Source organism: Pholcus phalangioides, unplaced genomic scaffold (assembly GCF_987345545.1).
Source record: "Pholcus phalangioides strain wild (caught in Gottingen) unplaced genomic scaffold, Ppha-v1.0 ptg000022l_1, whole genome shotgun sequence".
In the NCBI taxonomy this organism is placed as follows: Eukaryota; Metazoa; Arthropoda; class Arachnida; order Araneae; family Pholcidae; genus Pholcus; species Pholcus phalangioides.
The window spans coordinates 8396113-8417084 of record NW_028301615.1 but is presented as its reverse complement, the minus strand read 5'-3'; the positions used below and the strand labels follow the sequence as shown (position 1 = coordinate 8417084).

General features: G+C 39.5%; 2 protein-coding genes across 2 annotated transcripts; both read right to left on the bottom strand.

Annotated features, from left to right (window-relative positions):
* Nucleotides 1-8238: 8238 nt before the first annotated feature.
* On the bottom strand, nt 8239-8694 carry LOC149069421 (uncharacterized). Its single transcript, XM_089250037.1, has one exon. The coding sequence runs from the start codon at nt 8692-8694 to the stop codon at nt 8239-8241; it is 456 nt and encodes a 151-aa protein (XP_089106163.1).
* Nucleotides 8695-8744: 50 nt separating this feature from the next.
* LOC149069420 (uncharacterized) lies at nt 8745-9428 on the bottom strand. The gene has a single exon (XM_089250036.1). It carries the CDS (start codon nt 9426-9428, stop codon nt 8745-8747), a length of 684 nt encoding a protein of 227 aa, XP_089106162.1.
* Between the last annotated feature and the right edge of the window lie 11544 nt (nt 9429-20972).

Sequence of the window (20972 nt, the reverse complement as noted above, 5' to 3'; positions counted from 1 at the left end):
TTCCCATCTTCCATAGTCACACTTAGAATTATCCAAGAAAATAATTTTGAAGAGTAATTTCACTCTCCAAAATTTTAAGGGGAATTTTAAAGAAAAACTTTTTTTTATTAAATTTTTTTTTGCTTTAAGTGGTATTTTATTTTATGGAAAAAAAGTATGCAAAATTTGAAGAGTACTTCTGAAAGAGTATTTTCAGTCCTCTACAAAATTCGGAGGATTCAAATTGTGTTTAGATGCGTATTGGATTTTCATGGTAAATTCCCACTCTTGATTTTGTCCCTGAAAATCGGATTGTGGCAACCGTAGCTCCTTATTCAAATTATTGGCCCCTCATTGTGAAACACAGATCATATCCTTGATCATGCAGCTGCAGATGGTTTACTCTAGTTCAGTGTTTCTCAACTACCGACAGCGGTTTCTGTTTTCAAAAAAAGGGAAAAAAATTTCGCCTCTGAAGCAGCAGAAATTACTATGGTCGATCGTCATTGCGTCAAATCCAGATGTTTCATGGGGGGAAAAAATTCATTTCATGAATAAAAGATCTAGTCCGCCGAATTATGAGTGCTAATTTGTAAATTTTGCCAAATAACGAGTGCTAAATTGCCAAACATCGTGTTGAGTGTCCTGAAATTTGCTCCCATTTTGAAACAATATCTTTCTGAGTATAACTGAAAAACAAGAAGGCAGCAAGAATCACGCCAAAAAAATTGAAAAACTTAATTTTAAAGAATTTGTGTATGATCCACTTTAAGCGAGAGGTGAATAAAGAGTTGTTGCAAATATGAATAATTTTGTAAAAAATATCTTTGTCAGCTTTGGTTTTTATTTTGAATAATTAAAGAAGAATGAATATCTCTTACAATTTTTATAATTTATGTGATGCTGTGGTACGAGTTATATTTTTGACAAACTTGAAGGTTTTACAGCACTGGTGACAACAGAAAAGTATGGATTATCTGTATGTGGATTGATTATTTTATGAATTCTGATAATGCTGGGTAAGAAATCAAAAGTTGTAATTTCTGAACCACTTCTATGTCTGTGTTTTTGAAAAGAGGGAAAATTTGTGGAATTTGAAAAAAATTAATTCAATTTTCGACCACTAGGTGAAAAAGTGTTGTTTTTTTATTTCATTAAAAAATTTTCCTATTGTCTATATAGTGTATATACCAAGTTTTAATGGAATGTGTCTAATAGAACTGGCTTTATATAGGTTCTTTAGTAGTTTCAATATAGTGACACTGCTCAGACCAATGTAGCGCTTAATCTGGAGGAGGTATTCCATTGAAACTTGCATGGCCCCCACAAGGGCCCGGGACGATTTTCATTATTTTTTTGTTTTTTCACGCTGTAAATACATCATAACAGGGCCCGTAAAAGATCCCAGCCTAGGGCCCTACTCCAGGATGTGGGGGCCATGGAAACTTGGTATACACTAATGTCCGTAGAAAATTGAGATATACACTATCTACCAATAAGTATTTGGACACCTATGCAAATGACGATATCTGCGGTCCTGAGATACGTCACGTCCTCCACCGATATATATCGCGTAGGAAACAACATCTGCGTTAGTCGCATGCAAGATGCTGCTCAGTTCGGAGCTCTCTGATTTCGAGAAAAGTATAATTATCGGGTATCACAAAAATGACTGAAGTACCCAAAATCGACAGTGGCCTATGTGATTAAGAAGTGGAAGGTGAGCTGTGATTGTTGGAATTTGCCCCGAGTCGACAGACCAATGAAACTGGGAGACAGAGACCGACGGGTGCTGTCCATAGAAATTCTGAAGAACCGCACCCAACCGATGGCCCTCATCCGCGAGGAGTTTCAACAGGTATCCGGGAGTATTGTTTCAATGAATACCATCCGTAAAGAAGCACATCTGATTGGTTTTCATGGTCGTGCTGCTGCCCATAAGCCTTTGATCACAAAGTCCAACTGTGTTGCTCGGTTAATGTGGTGCAAAGGACATTGAAATTTGACCGTAGATCAGTGGAAATGGGTTCTTTGGAGCGACGAATCAAGGTTCACCCTCTACCGTTCGGATGGCAGGGTCTGGGTCTGGCGTCTGCCTGAAGAACGTCTCCTGCCAGAATGCATTGTGCCAACGGTCAAGTTCGGCGGAGGTGGAATTAGGGTCTGGGGGTGTTTCTCCTGGTATGGACTGGGACCCTTGGTCCCCATTCATGGTAAGCTCAACGCCGATGCCTACTGTACTATTTTGGATGACAATGTGCTTCCTACGTTGTGGCAGTTTTACGGGGTGGACCCCTGTTATTTCCAGGACGACAATGCCAGCTGTCATACTGCAAGGTTAACCAAGGCTTGGTATGGTGCCAATGGGGTTCATCGAATGGACTGTCCTGCCCAGAGCCCAGACCTGAACCCTATCGAGAACCTCTGGGACGAGTTGGATCGCCGAATTAAGGGGTGCCCTACCCGTCCAAAATCGGTGAAGGAACTGACATGTCTTCTCCAAGCCGAGTGGAGGAAAATACCACTAGCCGTCACTCAAGGACTTGTGGAAAGTATGCCCCGGAGGGTTCACGCTGTAATTGCCTCTCGTGGTGGCTCTACCAACTATTGATTTTGCATAAAGTTAGTTTTTCTTTTCTATCACAGGTGTCCAATAGTGTATATGTTACATGATCCTTGGGAAAAAGAAAAATTCAATAAAAAGTTACCAGTTTTTAACCTGGTGGCCAAAAATTTAACTATTTTTTTTATTTCGTAAATCACCCTTCCATGGTCTCATTAATATATCCTAAAAATTTGGCTGAATTCAGACAAGCAGCTTTTGGGAAAACTACTCAGTTTACTATAAATTTATTTTCAATCACCCTGTACCATACCTCCCCCCCCCCCCCCAAAAAATACATAAATGCAAGTACTAAAGCAAAACTAAAAAAATTAATATTCACAAACCGAACATGAGGTTTTCTTGGCTTGCACAACAGATATCAATGATTCACTAGAACACTTATTTGTTTCAGTTCTCTTATCAAGAGCAAATAAATTTGATTCGCCATTTTCAACATCTGAGACAGAAATCACAAGAGTGCAATTTTCGCAACCTGTCGTGACTGGGATTTGAAGTGGCGATTGAGTGATACTTTCATTAACAGTAACGTGTAATTAATAGGCCTTTGTAGATTACCCTGTAGTACAGTCGAATCCTATTATAACGAACTCCAAGAGACAGGAGAAATCACTTCGTTATAATGAAATTTTGTTATAAAGGAATTCCAGGTGTTTGCATTTTTTTTATGTAAACTTATTTGGGAGGATTAGAAAAGTGTTCGTTATAAAACGAGATTTTCGCTGTAACAGTATTCGTTAAAACAGGATTTGACTTTATCATATTCACCACTATCAGCAGGGCCGGGCTTAAGAATTTCGCGGCCTGGTGCAAAAAAAAAAAATTTGTGAGGCCCCTGCAAAAACATGTTATGTAGTCATTCTTCGACTAATTTACTTTTTGAGTTTTGAACATAAATCTTGAAGAGAGGAAAAATCATTCAGGCAGAACTCATTTTTTTCTTTTATTTTAGGAACGTGTTGACAGTTCGGATTGTAATCAAACGAGCCCAAAAGTTAAGGCACTAAAAATGGTCTAAAAGGGTACTAAGAATACCTAAATTAGGCACTAAAAAAGGCATTTATGACTATGGAAGGAAGGAAATACAGTCAAACCTCGTTAGTGCGTCAGCCGGTTAACACGTCATTCTGCTTACCAGGTCACTTTTGGGAAGTCCCAGTTGTCCTCAGACAGGAATTATGTCACAGCTATGGCTTACTCCGTTTAACGAGTCACTCTGCTTACTAAGTCATATTTTTGCTCTCCCAAGAGTGACTCATTAACAAGGTTTGACTGTATAACCAAGGTATTAAGGGGGTTTGAAAACTAGCTGAAAAAATTGGTTACATCTGCCTGCTGTTTCAATTACAGTTTATAATAACTCCATCATTATCCAAGTTAAATTGATTTCAAGCCCAAATTAAAGTATTTGAGGCCCCTCAGATCAATTCCAGGGCCACCATTTCCAGTCATGGAGCCCAAAGAGAAAATGATCTGTAGGGCTCCTTCGAGTTGTGAATAATTCTCCATGGTTGTACGCAGTGCATTTATGGTGTAAAAACGAAATCAAAACAACGTGGATCCCCAGAGCTGCCTTCTCCTGCTTTTCCTTAGGTGAATCATGACGTCAACTGACAACCTCTTGGAACAGTCAGCTGTACATATACAATGTAGTCGAATGCCTGAGCAGACATAATGTGAAGCATGTGGGGACGCAAAAATTTCTAATTTTCCATTGCTTTTCTAGCATGGGCTGCATTCATTTGAAACACCATGATTAATGCCCATGGTCCACAAATGGGCGGGGCTGACAGTGCTCCATCCACAGGGTACCAGAATGATTTTAACTTTTTTTTCAGTCAATAAATTCACTACTTTGGGGCTTGTGAAACATCTGACAAGAAGGCCCACTAAAGGTTCCAGCCTGGGGCCCCCAAGCCAGACTTTCCACGGGCCCTTCTATAGTGAATATATAGCATTAAAAAAAAGGATAAAAAAGATGGTAATTGTCCCGGGCCCGAGGGCTGAAGTCCTGTCAGCCCCACCTTTTTGGGGGTCATGGCCATATGCTAACACCATCCGGGCAAAGTAAAGTTAACTCATGACAACACCAAGTTCCAAATCTCTCAGATCATCTCGCGAAATTATTTGTGCTTAAATGGAGCTGGAAGGGGGAGGAAACTTTCTGATAAAAAGTAATACTGAGAGTTGGAAATTTTTTGAAAAAAACATTTTTTTTCTTTCAATGCTCAAAATATCCAATTTTTACATATTATGGCCTCTGAAATGCACAGATAAACTTATAACTATGTTAAAATAGACATTTATGGCAGAAAAATTTCATAAAAAATGTATTTTTATAGAAAGCTTGGAAATACATTTGCATTTAATACACATACAGGTGGAAAAAAAAACATTTAATACATTTTGCCTGAACTTCCAGGCTCTAGTAATCAGACATGATATATTAAAAGGGTATCGGGAATTTTGAGATGCATCGGTTGCGTGTAGTTACAAGACAGAGACATGCATTTATATCTTACACGAAGGGACAGACTTTATTTCACACAACATACTATATACATGACGAGAAACGAACTGCGCAATAACTAGAATAATCACCTGATGGCGCTTTGAGCGCGTACATCAATCCTCGCTCTGAGGAAGTGGCTTTCTTTTCCCACACGTGTCGGCGGCGACGCCACAGACTATCCCCCCCAGTGAGCGAGCGAACGCTAATGTAGGAAATACAAGATTGACATTCACATATTGATGATACAAAATTATAACAAATAATAAGAAATGTGCATGTGTGTATAAATATTTGCGACAGCTGAGAATTCAATATTTTGCAAAGACGAATGAAAAATACGAATGTACACGATGTTAACATATTTGCAATGATTTGAAAAAAAAATAATGTAAATTAACACCTATGCGAGAAATGCGAAAATAATATATATACACATATGCGAAAATGTAAAGTCATAACACAAGAATATAAATGGGTGTAAAAACATATGCAATCAAAAATACGAAACAAATCGTTCTGGAAAATGAACTCTTCGTCCATAACGAGTTGTTACTGTTTTTTCTGTCGTTGACACTGGACTTTTGGAGTCCTGTTTAGAACTGATCTCATTTGGTAGTTCGGTGACTGCAGGTGGTTCTCTGTCATCCATGGCGAATGCAGGTTTGACTTTGTCAATAGACACTGAGATAGATTTACCATTTACTTTGATTACAAAAACTTTGTCGGTCCTTTGCACTACAGGATATGGTCCAGTGTAGGGTGCGCTTAATGCAGGTCGAACTTTGTCTACGCGTAAGAACACATGAGAACAAGATTTTAAGGAAGGATGAACATAAATCTTGAAAGTATTCTTATGAGATGGAGAAATGGGTGATAAACTCCTCATGAGCGAAGACAGCATTGATGCATAGGTAGCGTCTGGTGTAGATTTGGACACCTCATCTGAAAGTAGGTCAGATGGCAATCTAATAGTGGTTCCATACACCAGTTTGGCACAGGTAGCTTGAAGATCCTCCTTGAAAGCGGATCGTAGACCCAGGAGGACTATTGGAAGCGATTCTGACCATTTGGTATTGTCGTGAGCAATGATGGCACTTTTTAGGGTGCGATGAAATCGCTCGACCAGACCATTGGCAATTGGATGATATGCAGTGGTTCGTATGCGATCTGTTCCTAGTAGTGCTGCGAGCTGCTGGAAGAGATGAGATTCAAATTGTGTTCCACGATCTGTGGTCACTGTTGAGGGACAACCAAAACGACTGATCCATGAATCATGGAATGCTTTGCAGATGGTTTCGGCGCGTATGTCCGGTATCGGTGTTACTTCGGGCCATCTTGTAAATCTGTCTATCATGGTAAGACAGTAGATGTTCCCGTTTGATGGTGGATAAGGGCCTATAATGTCAATGTGCACATGTGAAAAACGAGCGTCGGGAAGTGTGAAGGTGCTCGAGGTGCTTTTGTGTGCCGCTGGATTTTCGATCGCTGGCATGATTGGCAGCAGCGTACCCAAGCTGTGATGTTTTTGTTCATGTTTGGCCACACATATCGTGAGCAAATGAGGTTTTTTGTTACAGCGATTCCGGGATGCGATAGATTGTGAAGGTGGTCAAAAATCAGCTTTCGATACGAGTCTGGAACGAAAGGTCTGGGTGAGCCAGTTGAAATGTCACACCATAATTCACCATCTGTTAGATGACATGGCTTCAGTTCCAGCTGTAGAGATGTGTTGTTACCCTTCAAAATTTCTTTCACTTCCGGGTCGCTTGATTGAAATTCCCCGAATTCTTTGAAATTTATGTCCTTAGAACCAGTTATTGCGTCGATTTCGATTCTTGACAGTGCATCTGCGACATAATTTTGAGAGCCTTGGACGTGACGGATATCGGTTGAATACTGGGATATCAAGTCCAAATGACGAAGCTGTCACGGCGAACATTTGTTTGTATTCTGCTTGAAGGCATAAATTAGGGGCCTCTGATCTGTGTAGATAATGAACTCCCTGCCTTCGAGCATGTGCTTGAATTTTTTTATAGATGAATAAATTGCAAATAGTTCTCGGTCGTATGCGGACCATTTGTTTTGACTTTTGGACAATTTCATAGAGAAGAATGCGATGGGTTCCCATTTGTCGGCTAATTGCATGAGAGCACCACCCACTGCGACATCTGAAGCATCTACCCCAAACACTTAATTTAGCTCCAGGAAGTGGATGTCTCAGGAGTGTGGCATTTGCCATGGCATCTTTGGCCAAAGTGAATGACTTTGTTGCTTCATCGGTCCACGCGAGTTGGTCGTTGGCACGAGCAGAACGAGGTGATTTTTTATTTTTATGACCTTCGAGAAACTTTATTAACGGATGTAACAAATCGGCAGCTTTCGGAATGAAACGTCGATAAAAATTGTACATACCGAGAAATCTTCGAAGTTGTGTCAAGGTTGTTGGCTGTGGATAATCCAAGATACACTGAACTCGATCTGTCAGAGGTTCGATGCCGCTTGTAGATAGCCGAAATCCAAGGAAGTCGATGGTTTCTTTACCGAAGTTGCACTTGGAGACGTTGACGCAGAGTCCATATTCTTGAAGTCTGTTGAGAGTCTTGAGATGATGGATGTGTTCATCAGGATCTGTTGATGCAATCAGGATGTCGTCGACGAATGCGTAAACTCCAGGAAGTTCTCTGGTCACTTCATCGATGAATCGCTGGAAGGTTGCAGAAGCGTTGCACAATCCGAATTGCATCCTGGTGCTATCAAACAATCCGAAAGGTGTGCATATTGCTGTTTTGTGGATGTCATCAGGATTTATTGGGATCTGATGGTAGGCTTTTATGAGATCCACATGGCTGAAAATTTTAGTACCATGCAGTTCAGCAGTGAAATCAGCAATGCAAGGAATGGGGTATTTGTCTTTTAATGTTTGTGCATTTAAAGCACGGAAATCTCCGACCGGTCGAAATTCCAAGGTACCCTTTTTTGGTACCATATGAAGTGGCGAGGCGTAATTACTCCTCCAAGGTCTCAAATGCCCCAGTTGCAGCATGTTGTGAAATTCCGATTTCGCTATTTTTAATCTGTCTGGAGCTAACCTACGAGGTTTCGCCACCACAGGCGGTCCTTTTGTCTATATATGATGGATGGTGTTGTGCTTTACTGGTGCATTTGGATTAGGAAGTTTAGTGATCTCCGGGAATTCAGAAATCAGCTTGTGATACACTGAGTCACCGGTAATCGTTTTCACCGAATGAATGCACGTTGCGTTTGAGACGCGTCCGGGACGTTTCAATTTCGTTTTCAAGTCACGTAGGAACTTGTTGCGAAGGTCCGGGACTAAGTCGAAATAATGAAGGAAGTCCGCACCCAGTATAGGAGTTGACACATTGGCGATGTAAAATGGCCAGGAAAAATTTCGTCTCAAGCCGAAATCCACGGAAAGAATACGTTGGCCGTACACCTCGATGGATGATGAATTCGCGGCTGCTAACGCTTGAACAGGCCGTTGTTTGCACCGAGAAAGGCTTGCCGGCAAGATCGAAACATCACTGCCCGTATCAACGGGGAAAGATAGATTCGTTTTCATGTCTTTCACAAACAGGCGACGTGACGTAGATAGCAAAGAGCAAGTCGCCTCTACTCTTTGCTGAGTTCGTTTCCCGATCGATTTTTCGATCTGCTACGCTGTCGCGGGTAGCGGTTTCGGTACGGGCTACGACTTCGCCCTCGGGAAATCTCGTCGATTCGCAGATGGAGCTTTTCGATTTCCGACAACAAACGTTCCTCGATGGAATTCGCGGAAGAGTTAGAACAGGCACTTACCGCTTGTGGTGCTACGTCCATGACGCGATCGGCGATTTCGGCCGCTTTTTCCAACGTTAGTGGTGTGACCGCAGCCAGGATGGATTGCACAGATGTTGGCAAATGCTGAAGAAACAGTTCCAACATGAGCTCGTCCGGAACGCTGTGTGATTCCGCGCGATGCCGCATGACGCGCAAAAGTTCACTTGGACGACAATCACCGAGTTGCTCCCCAGTGAGAAGTTTCCGTATCTCTTGCTGTGACGATTCACCACTGCGCTTGATTAACTCCGATTTCACGTGTCCGTAGGGATCTGTTGCCGTTGGATTCGTGATGACATCGCTGATGACGGAAGCTGCTTCCGGTGATAGATGGGCCACTATGTAGTTGAATTTTGTGCGACTGTCCGTTACCGGTTTCGGAATCCCCAGTTCGAAAGTTGATTCGCACATCAGGAACCATAGTGTAGGATCGGCGAAATTGTACGGTGGTATCTTTACCGCTGCAACGTCCGCCATGCTTTCGCTTTTGCGTGGGTGAGAATGTTCAACAGCACGTGTTGTTTCCGTTGAGATGCGCCCGCTGTTTCAACTGATGATCAGACTTTCCAAGGTCACCATTATCGAGAATTATGAGATGCATCGGTTGCGTGTAGTTACAAGACAGAGACATGCATTTATATCTTAAGGCCCGTTTACACGAGGCAAGCGCTTTAGTTGGTAACTTAATTTCAACTTACCGATTCTTCTTGAAACTGTCCACACGATAAGTGATAAGTAGGCGCTCATTGGATAATTTTTACGGAGGTGAGCGCAGTTAGCGCATGCGTGCTTCAGTCTACTCAAATCCACGGAGAGAGACAGACGCACAACGCGCGGGAGAATAATAGTAATAATTTTTTATTTATCTGGCATTGAGAGAGGTGCTTTTTTTAAAGCTCATAGCTTTCGTAACGATGGATGAAGATGATCAGGTAGAACTTACGATTACTGTGATTAGAGCCACATTATATGATATTTTTTTTAAAGAATATAAATTTATTCATTTTCACTTACTCAAGGGGGGTATAGTTATATGATACACATTGAGGACGATGTATATTCTGACTCCGATTGAAGAAACGGTTGATAATATTTAAGTTCATTTAATTTTAAAAAGCTATTTACATAGGTTAACAATATTAATTCCACATCATAAAAAAGGAGAAACTCTTTTCTCACTTGCGCGAGAGCAACACACTGAGCAAGAAGTAGGTCACGCAAGGGAAACAGTTCGCTTGTCCCCTTTTTTCGCCTCTGCCACCCACGCAAGGGGGTGAGAGATGACGCCACAGGGGAAAAAAGAACACACAACATATTATAAACTAAAGTAAGTCATCGAGAAGAAATATAAGATTTCTCAATTTCTCCTCTAAGTTGTAAATACCGATTATATGATATTTTAATCGATGTTAAAGAGGAGATAATTATGAATAATGTAAGCCGAAAGTACGGGAGAAGATTCTTGGCATTCGTAGGAAATTCTAAGGGTTAAAAATTAAATAATAAAAATTCATTAAACAAAAATTATTTCCAAATTTTCGAAATCATTATTATTTTTTAATTTGATCTATAGAGATGATATCTTTCTGTTAAATATTTGATCGTGTATTTTTACAACAGATGGCAGCAAATTCGTTCTGGACGAGAGAAATATTCGAAACCCCCCTCTCCAGTTTTTATTATATAAATCCTCCCCACCAGATAAAAAAAAATTGAAGGTTCAAAAATATATAACTCCTGACATCACGTCGACAGAATATTCCATAGCTTTTTCCAACATCGAATAATTTTTAGCTTGTTTGTTAAGGTAATTTTCATTTCAATAGTTCAACAAACATTCATGGCGAAGATGTTTTTCAACAAACTTGAAGCTTGTGTCCTCTGGCCGCCTCACCATCAAATATTTCCGCGGAATTCTAGCGAAACTTCAGGAGACGACGGAGTATGAACAGGTTCACGCTTGAGATCAAAATAAACCCCTCCGTGTGAGAGAGCAAAAAGACCCCTCCAGAGCGGCAGGTCACGCCCACTGACGCATGCGCATAGGTCTACTTAACCGGAAAAAATATACTCATATACTTATCTCACTTACCAACTAAATCACTTATGCACTTGCCAACTAAAGCCGTGTAAACGGCCCTTATCGTCTGCATGCATTGTATCGTACTTGGCAACTAAAAATTAAGTTACCAACTAAAGGCCCGTTTACACGACGCAAGCGCTTTAGTTGGTAACTTAATTTTTAGTTGCCAAGTACGATACAATGTATGCAGACGATAAGGGCCGTTTACACGGCTTTAGTTGACAAGTGCGCAAGTGCAGAAGTGATTTAGTTGGTAAGTCAGATAAGAATGGTTCTATTTTTTCCGGTTAAGTAGACGTATGCGCATGCGCCAGTGGGCGTGACCTGCCGCGCTGGAGGGGTCATTTTGCTCTCTCACGGAGGGGTTTATTTTGATCTCAAGCGCGAACCTGTTCATACTCCGTCGTCTCCTGAAGTTTCGCTAGAATTCCGCGGAAATATTGGATGGTGAGGTGGCCAGAGGACACAACCTTCAAGTTTGTTGAAAAATATCTTCGCCATGAATGTTTGTTGAACTATAGAAATGAAAATTACCTTAACAAACAAGCAAAAAATTATTCGATATTGGAAAAAGCTATAGAATATTCTGTCGACGTGATGTCAGGAGTTGAAAAAAATTGAAGATTCAAAAATATATATCGGGTGGGGAGGATTTATATATTAAAAACTGGAGGGGAGTTTCGAATATTTCTCTCGTCCAGAACGAATTTGCTGCCATCTGTTGTAAAAATACATGATCAAATATTTAATATAAAGATGTCATCTATAGATTAAATTAAAAAAATAATAATGATTTCGAAAATTTGGAAATAATTTTTGTTTAATGAATTTTTATTATTTAATTTTTAACCCTTAGAATTTCCTACGAATGCCAAGAATCTTTTCCCGTATTTTCGGCTTCCATAATTTATCTCCTCTTTAACTTCGATTAAAATATCGTATAATCGATATTTACAACTTGGACGAGAAATAGAGAAATCTTATATTTCTTCTCGATGACTTACATAAGTTTATAATATGTTGTGTATTTTTTTTTTTTCCCTGTGGCGTCATCTCTCGCCCCCCTTACGTGGGTGCAGAGGCGAAAAAAGGGGACAAGCGAACTGTTTCCCTTGCGTGACCTACTTCTTGCTCAGTGTGTTGCTCTCGCGCAAGTGATATAGTTTCTCCTTTTTTTATTGAATAAATTTATTTAAGTGAATAAATTTATATTCTTTAAAACAAATATCATATAATGTGGCTCACAGTATTCTTAAGTTCTACCTGATCATCTTCATCCATCGTTACGAAAGCTATGAGCTTTAAAAAAAGCACCTCTCTGAATGCCAGATAAATAAAAAATGATTACTATTATTCTCCCGCGCGTTGTGCGTCTCTCTCTCTCCGTGGATTTGAGTAGACTGAAGCGCGCATGCGCTAACTGCGCTCGCCTCCGCAAAAATTATCCAATGAGCATCTACTTGCCACTTATACGTGTGGACACTTTCAAGAAGAATCAGTAAGTTAAAATTAAGTTGCCCACTAAAGCGCTTGCCTCGTGTAAACGGGCCTTAAATCGCTTGCCTCGTGTAAACGGGCCTTAAATCGCTTGCCTCGTGTAAACGGGCCTTAAATCGCTTGCCTCGTGTAAACGGGCCTTTACACGAAGGGACGGACTTTATTTCACACAACATACTATATACATGACGAGAAACGAACTGCGCAATAACTAGAATAATCACCTGATGGCGCTTTGAGCGCGTACATCAATCCTCGCTCTGAGGAAGTGGCTTTCTTTTCCCACACGTGTCGGCGGCGACGCCACAAGGGAATCACATTTAAATTAATTTGGCACAATTTATAATTGATTAATAATAGTTGGCGTGATCCACCTGCTTACACTTCATTGTGGCTCGTATTGAACAGACATACTTTCAAGCGTTTTATCATCTCTTTATCGAATATACATTGTAATATTCATCGATCAGTTTATGCGATCAGTTATCGGATATACATTGTAATTCGATAACTGATCATTTTTCGAATTTTTATTGCTGTTTTTGTTTAATTAAAGTAAAATAATGGAAGTAAAGGAAACATGAACTGGGATTCACAAAATAAAGAACATTCTGAAACAAACGTCATAACTGTGTTTGAAAATGTAGATTAATTTTTAATTACTACAGTATATTCTGTTTAACGCTTCCACTTGGAATGTTTTCTCGCTTAGTTGAAAATGTTTTCCCACCTACAATGTTTTTCATGACTAGTTTTTGAAAACGCTATAAGTGGGATTCACTGCATATGACCTTCAATGTTGTTTTACTTGTTTAAAACCAAGAGTTTCTTGTCACAAATAAAATCAAAGATTGCAATCCCAATATTTTAATATTCCAATTCGAAATTCAAAAAGATGCCCTGGTATAGGTTGTCCATTAGTATTAAGGTTGCAACAGCCTTATCCCACGGGTGGAGATACGGGGGGGGGGCATTGTGGAGTAAATGCCCCTTTCCCCCCCCCCCCAGAGTATCAATGACGTAGGGGGTTCTATGCATATCCGTCTCACCATCTTATAAGCAATGAGATATCCTGGGAGCCCCCCCTACTTAGCTGGAAGTGACCATAATAGAGCTTACATTTATATATACACTTGAAAATCACAGTACCACCTCTTATCATGTAAGCTCCTTATGGATACAACGACCCCAAGTCATGCCTACAGGGAAAGGGCATAGGAGTTAAGATGCCCCTGTTCCATGGACAGCTATCCTGGAATCCAAACATTGTCATATTTTTTCCCCAACATATTTGACTTGAAAGATTTATTTTTCTTCACATCTCTCTGTGGCCCCTTCCACCACTTGTCGTGGTTCGCCCTTCCATCTCATTTTCCCCTGTGCCCCCCCCCCCCTTAAAATATCACAAACCCAAAGGTCATATATATATATATATATAGCCCCAGTTCAATGGGTCAGAACATCATTGTGTGTGTGCGTCTTGTGTATTCTATTGTTCAAGCCAGAATAAACAGCAAGATTCACAGAAAATGTACTATGACCGTGATGCAAAAAAAAAATATGCTTACCCTGATAAAAGGTTTTTGTTTTGTAAAGGTAAAAATCGTCAATATACTTTAATAAAATCCAAGGGAATCAAGGCATGGATTGTTAATGTCGGCAGTGAGAAATATCTTACACATTGATCAGTTAAGTCCTGATCATGCTTGTAATTCAGTGATTGCTGATAGTCATGGCCCCCACATCCTGAAGCAGGGCCCTGTGCTGGGATCTTTTACGTCCCCCCCCCCCCCGACCAGACTTTCATGGGGTCCCTTTATGATAAACTTATAGTGTGAAAAAACAAAAAAATGATTAAAATCACACCGGGCCCCAGGGCTGGAGCCTTGTCAGCCTACCCCTTGTGGTGACTATGCTGATAGTCAGGGCCAGACTTAGGCGGGTGTGAAAGGCATAGGTTGGAGATTGACTTGGAAGTCTGGGGGGGGGGGCGCGATGGTGATACAAATACAAATACAACGCCACAACAGGCAAACCGCCCAACGAGGTGGCTGACTTAAGAACATCATGGATCCCCGAGCCCCTACCTACTACTGCTACACCACACATGCACCCCCCTCCCCCGCGGAACTCCCCAACGAATCGGTACATGCGGGAATGTGCGTGTACGTGTAGTGCAACCTGACGTAAAGTTTGTTTCTGTGTAATGCTTGTTATGTGTAGTGCTGTCATCTGCCCCCAGTTTTACTAACTATGAGTGAAGTGTTATGGTTGAATGATTTACCGTTGTAAGACTGTTGCTCTCTGTGGCGAGACTTTTTAACGGGGAGATCGGCTCGCATTTGCGCCTTGAAGTTGGGAACCACAGAAAACCAACTTCAGCCGACCACCACTGTGGGGTTCGAACCCGGATCCTCGCATCACGAGTCCGGCACTATAACCACTCGACCACCACAGCGGTCATTTCATATATGCATATATATACATTAGATCAGTCGACTCTACCTTTGACGCTGGGTGGGCAATGCCCCCCCCCATATCTACGCCCATGGTGAAAGGTGCAGTCGCATCGGGCCGCAAAATTTCAGAGGCCACACTTTTTCCAAACCAAACAATTTCCTTTCTCAGATGTTTTGGAAATTTTTAATTTTTTTTTCCCATTAAACTATTATTGATTGTGAAATGATTCTTTCATTTTAAAGCCCTTATACAGTAATATCATTTTTAGTGTTATTAGGTATGGCATTAGCTTATTTTAAAGAGGAAAAGAGTATGCTGATGGTCACTTTTTTTACCCCTGGAAAAAAATCTGGCCTTTCTTTCTGCTATTAAAGAAATAACGGCTATATTAACCAAGGGGGGGAAAACCTGCTTAGGGCATCGAACGGTAAGGGGCACCATAAAAGAAATCTAGTAATGTTTTCCCCTTGAAAACCTCGCCTCTTGTTGGAGTTACCATCTGGTCTGTAACGTGGACAGATGATGACTGCCCCGGAGCGAGGCAACTTCGACTGTCCTCCAGAGTGTTAATTGCATGTCTTCCTGGGAACCTCTTAACTGTCATGTTTCCGTAGGGAAGCTTAAGCACTTTTAAACACCACCATCTGAATCATTCTCTCAGCTATTCCGAAAGACGGATGTACAATGTATGAATTCTAAATTTTCACAATTTTTACTACTGAACTTCTGAAAGGAAAAAAAAGACGTCTCTTTCTGATTTCCCCCCTGAATCTAATTACACATTTGGTACAGTACCAGCATTAGAGATATTTGTTTAATGTTTCACAGAGGGTTGATGCAGCCGCTATGGTGGTAGCATGGTCATAGTGGCGGACTCGCAACTTCACGTCAGGTTTCACTACACGTACACACACATTCCAACATGTAGCAATTTGTTAGCAGTTCCACAGAGGAATATGAACGAGGTGCATGTCTGGTTCAGTAGAGAGTTCATGCATAAAACATTTAAGAGCACAAAGGTCTGAAAATTTAGGATATAGGCTACATTGCTTGCAGCCCAGATAGTTGATTTTCTTATAAAACAATGTTTGCATGCTATTAAATTATATTTGAGGTTTAGGCATAGGCAGAGATAGACATGAACGGCTGGGGGGGGGGGGCGTGGTGATACCAATTCATTTACATGCATTGGTAGTAAATAGTTTAATGGGAAAAAAATTAAATTTTAATCAACAATTTCCAAAAAATCTGAGAAAGGAAATTCTTTTGTTTGGAAAAAGTGCGGCCTCTGAAATTTTGCGGCCCAATGCGACTGCACCTTTCACACCCGCACAAGTCTGGCCATGACTATCAGCAATCACTGAATTACAAGCATGATCAGGACATAACTGATCAATGTGTGTGTAAGATATTTCTCACAAGACAAATTAATACACAAGACGCACACACACAATGATGTTCTGAGCCATTGAACTGGGGCCATATATATATGACCTTTGGGTTTGTGATATTTTAAGGGGGGCCGCAGGGGAAAATGAGATGGAAGGGCGAACCACGACAAGTGTTGGAAGGGGCCACAGAGAGATGTGAAAAAAAATAAATCTTTCAAGTCAAATATGTTGGCTGCTGTGGTGGTCGAGTGGTAATAGTGACAGACTCGCATCGCGGGGACCCGGGTTCGAGCCCCACCGTCACCACAGTGGTGGTCGGCTGAAGTTCGTTTTCTGTGGTTCCCAACTTCGAGGAGCAAATGCGAGCCGATCTCCCCATTGAAAAGTCTCGCCACAGAGAGCAACAGTCCTACAAACGGTACAAATATTCAGTCACTACACATCACTCACTTCACTTCTGAGATATAGATGGCAGCACTGAAAAATCATACACAACACTAGATACGCACTCACACTTCTGGCACAACTCACTAGGTAGTAAATTGCCTATGGCAATAGACCTGAGATGTGCTCGGTTTGAAAAAAAAAAAAGTCAAATATGTTGGGAGAAAAATATGACAATGTTTGGATTCCAGGATAGCCACCACCATCTTGATATCTCAAGGCCTGAGCAGCATGTGGAAAATGTGCTGTGACGTCACGATGGGAAGACAGACCAGTTGAAGGCAACACAGACATCCCTCACCCCAACCCACCCCTGTTTTTCAAGCGTCTTGCTTTCTTTGTTGTAGTTTTCGGTAGTCCTAGCTTTCATGGTTTTTTCTTTTACATTTTATTGACGCTCAAAGTTTAAAATTTCGAGTGAAGAGAAGTTTGACGGATATTTAATTTTAATCAGCACACTTTTTTTATATCAATGTGCTCTTTTTTTCAATGTGTATAATATTTGCTGTCTGGTGCCTTCCCGTTGTTGTGTACCTCGATGCAAGGGGAACTACAACACTAGTGATGTTCGGGTGTCTGTGTTCAAGTTCCCAGAGGACGAAGAACTTCGAAATAAATGGATAAGATCTATTCCAACGGAAGATTTTACAGCAACAAAGTCTTCCAGGGTACGTTTATTTATATCATTGTTTAGTTCTATATGCTTTACCAATGCTATGATGAAGCATCAAGATTATGTACCAGTATTTCTTTGGCTCTGAGATTTGAATTTTTTCCCTTGTGTGGGGTGCTTTGAAAATAAATTTTGGTAGTAAGTAAATTTTCACGTCCAGAAATTTTTTTTTAACTAGTTGTTATTAAATTATTTAACATTCCAGTTGTGTAAATTTAATTTCAGTAAGTAATAGGTACTTCTCTATTTAGTGACATTTATGAATAAATATAATTCATTACTTCCAACTATAATTATTACTATGACAAATGGATGAATAATGAATGTGATACCTGAAATGTGAGTAATTTTAGTTATGAGTGTTCTGTTCCAATGATTGAGCTGTTTCGTTCTTCACCGATATGTTAATTTAGTGACAGCACAAAAATGTTTTGAAAATACTTAAATGCAAATTAGTTTTTGGTTCAATTCGCTAGAAAATTTTTATATAAGCACAATGAACATATCACATATTTACAATGAGCATTTTTTTAAAATTAGGTATGTGAGGTACATTTCAAAGAGAGTGATATTGAGAGGGAGACATCAGCGTACGATGTGAAAACTTGCCAAAAAATTACTGTGAGACTTTCTAATCCTCGTCCAAAGAAAGGAGCGGTGCCCTCTATTTTTCCAGGATGCCCAAATTATTTGTCATCAAATGAGCCTGACAGAGAGCATCCAGATGAGAAAAGGGAGGATGGAGAACCAGCAGTTACAGAAGGCTATACAGTTGAGTATGAAGAGTAAAGAAGAGGTGGATAACAAAGTTTTCAACGTATTCACAGTTTTTGGAGTGCTTTCAAAACTTTAAAGTATCTGATTATTGGAATGTTATAAATAAACAAGGCCTCACAATTTTTGCCCTTATTGTAAGTGACATTGCACCATTAATAGATGCTTCAGTTATAATTAATGATAGCTTAGAGTTAAAGGTTTTCCTGTATTCAGCCCAATTAAATACTTTGAGTGGCAACAGCATCCCTAAAAACACTGGCAGCTTTTATCAATTATCAAATGTACTTGATTCTGTTCAATCTTTACAAGAAAAGAAAGCATGGCAATAGCAATGATATTGTCTTGAACAATTTGGAGTTCTTGCTGAATCAGCAGGATAGTAATTTCTCAGAATCTTTTCAGTTTCTCAAAGAACAGATACATTTGTTAGGACTTCAAAAGGAACAGATACATTTGTTAGGACTTAAAAAGAAACAGTTCAGGTATTCACCTCAGTTGATGATATTTTCAGCTCTGCTTTACACAATATCACCTCATGCATACAGGTTTTTGAGAAATTCTGGAAGTTTGATTATTTTTCATCCCACTTTATTGGAGAGAATCTCCTGTAGTTTAAAGACTAGTCCTCATTTGGAACACCTAGATTCTGGATTTTTGAAGTATATAGAGGAAAAAAGCAAATTTATAAGAGACCATGAAAAAACGGTAGTTCTTATGATGGATGAAATCCATCTTAAACCGTACATTGATTATAAGGGAGGTAGTGTTGTGGGAACAGCAATCGGTAGCAATGAAGCTGCCACAAGTGCTCATGCTTTTATGATAAAAAGCTTATTGTCTAATTATGAAGATGTTGTCCATATCTTCCCTGCAAAAAATTTATCTTCTGATCTGCTGCACTCAGTAGTGAAAAAAATTATTTTGCTGTTAGAAAAAATTGGATTTTCTCTTTTGGCAGTGGTAAGTGACAACAATTCTATTAATAGGAAAGCCATGTCTTTTTTTGCTAGTCCACCTGAATTAAACATAAAGTATTCACATCCGGTAGATTCCCAAAGACCTCTTTTTTTCATCATAGATGCAGTTCACATACTCAAGTGTATTAGAAATAATTGGTTATATCAGCACAATGCTGAGAAATGCATGTTTTTTCCCAACTTTGAAAATGTATGCAGTGCAATAAGTAACGTTGGTACCCCAACTTGCATCAAATTTGACACAGCATCATTTTCAACATTGAGAAAACTGCATGAATTGGAACATGTAAATATTGTCAAATTTGGGTATGGGCTAACTCATAAAGTACTGAATCCTACAAATCTTGAAAGACAAAATGTTAAACTTGTCTTGCAGGTTTTTAACGAGTTCACCAACGAGTTCGCCTTAAGTAAGAAGGCGTCTTACTTCATATACGAGCGGAACCATCAGGCATTCTGGTCCTCGCCGAAGGGTTGCTGCACGAAATCGTCGCTTCGGAAATAACCGCCAAAAAGAGGGGGAAAAAAAGTCGCGTCGGTAAATCTGGCATAGCAACCTAACAAACAGATTTCCCCGCGCTCTAAAAATGCTTGGCAAATGCGTATGGAAAATTCAATTTGTGGGAGAAACGAGGAATTTCAAGGAACGGATTTACTATGGGAAATAAACCACGTTTCACGAAATTATTGGTAAACAACAGGTTGAATTCGTAACAGTTCGTGTGATGACGATCAAGTAATTAATCTTAAACACAAAAGTATATAGCAAAAAAAAAATTTCACTTTTTTTCAGGTTTTTAGTGAAAATAAAATATTCCTATATATCCCTTACCCCGATCCTTAATTTCAGGATAAAAGTGGCATACAAAAATATATATAGTCAATTTAGATTACATTAAGAAAATTTCTTCTGGATATTAAATGATTGTGTGAAGTTAAGGATTTGATAAACTACTGCCTCTAGATATTGGAAATTTAGTAAAAAAATTCTTAAATATTTTAGGAGCATTTATTTTATCAGAATTTTCTTCAGTAAATTACAAATTCTGAACAGCACACACAGATTCAATAATGTAAATTGACGAGCTCAATGAGTGAATAAATTTATTTATTAAAAAAATATTCAAACATAATGTACATAACTGATGAAAGCAGGATTTTACAAATATCATTCACAATTTCACATATTTTTCTACACTATGTAATCAATTATTATGCTGCTTTAGAGTACCAGTAAACTTTGGGAATTACAAAAAAAAAAAAGCTTAAATAATAGAAATATAGTTCTTTTCTTGAAACTGCGTGACCCAACAGCAATTAATCTGGGGAAAAAAAAAATATATATATATTTGAAATCACCTTGTTCTCTTAGTTGAAAATGCCAAAATTAAAACATTTCTATTTTCCACAGAAATATCACATGAAATTTTGCCTCAAAACATAACAAAATAAGTTAAAATTCACTATAACAGTAATTCGGCGTAGTAGCGATAAATCGCCAAACTAAGAGCCGAGAAAAAGAGCATTCCACGATAAATTCATAAATAATTTGAATTTAAATTAGTTCTATTGGTCAAAATTATGTACCTATGCATCTTTTCTCTTAAATCAAACGGAACAAAAAACCGGGAAAATGATTGAAAATCACCATAACTTTTATATCTAAACACAACACGTGAGCAATGGCGCCAAATATCGTCTGCTACCTCCAAACGATTT

What these genes read in the sequence shown, in the direction of transcription:
- LOC149069420 (XM_089250036.1), bottom strand. Translation starts at nt 9,428, where the DNA reads ATGGCGGACGTTGCAGCGGTAAAGATACCACCGTACAATTTCGCCGAT.
- LOC149069421 (XM_089250037.1), bottom strand. Translation starts at nt 8,694, where the DNA reads ATGAAAACGAATCTATCTTTCCCCGTTGATACGGGCAGTGATGTTTCG.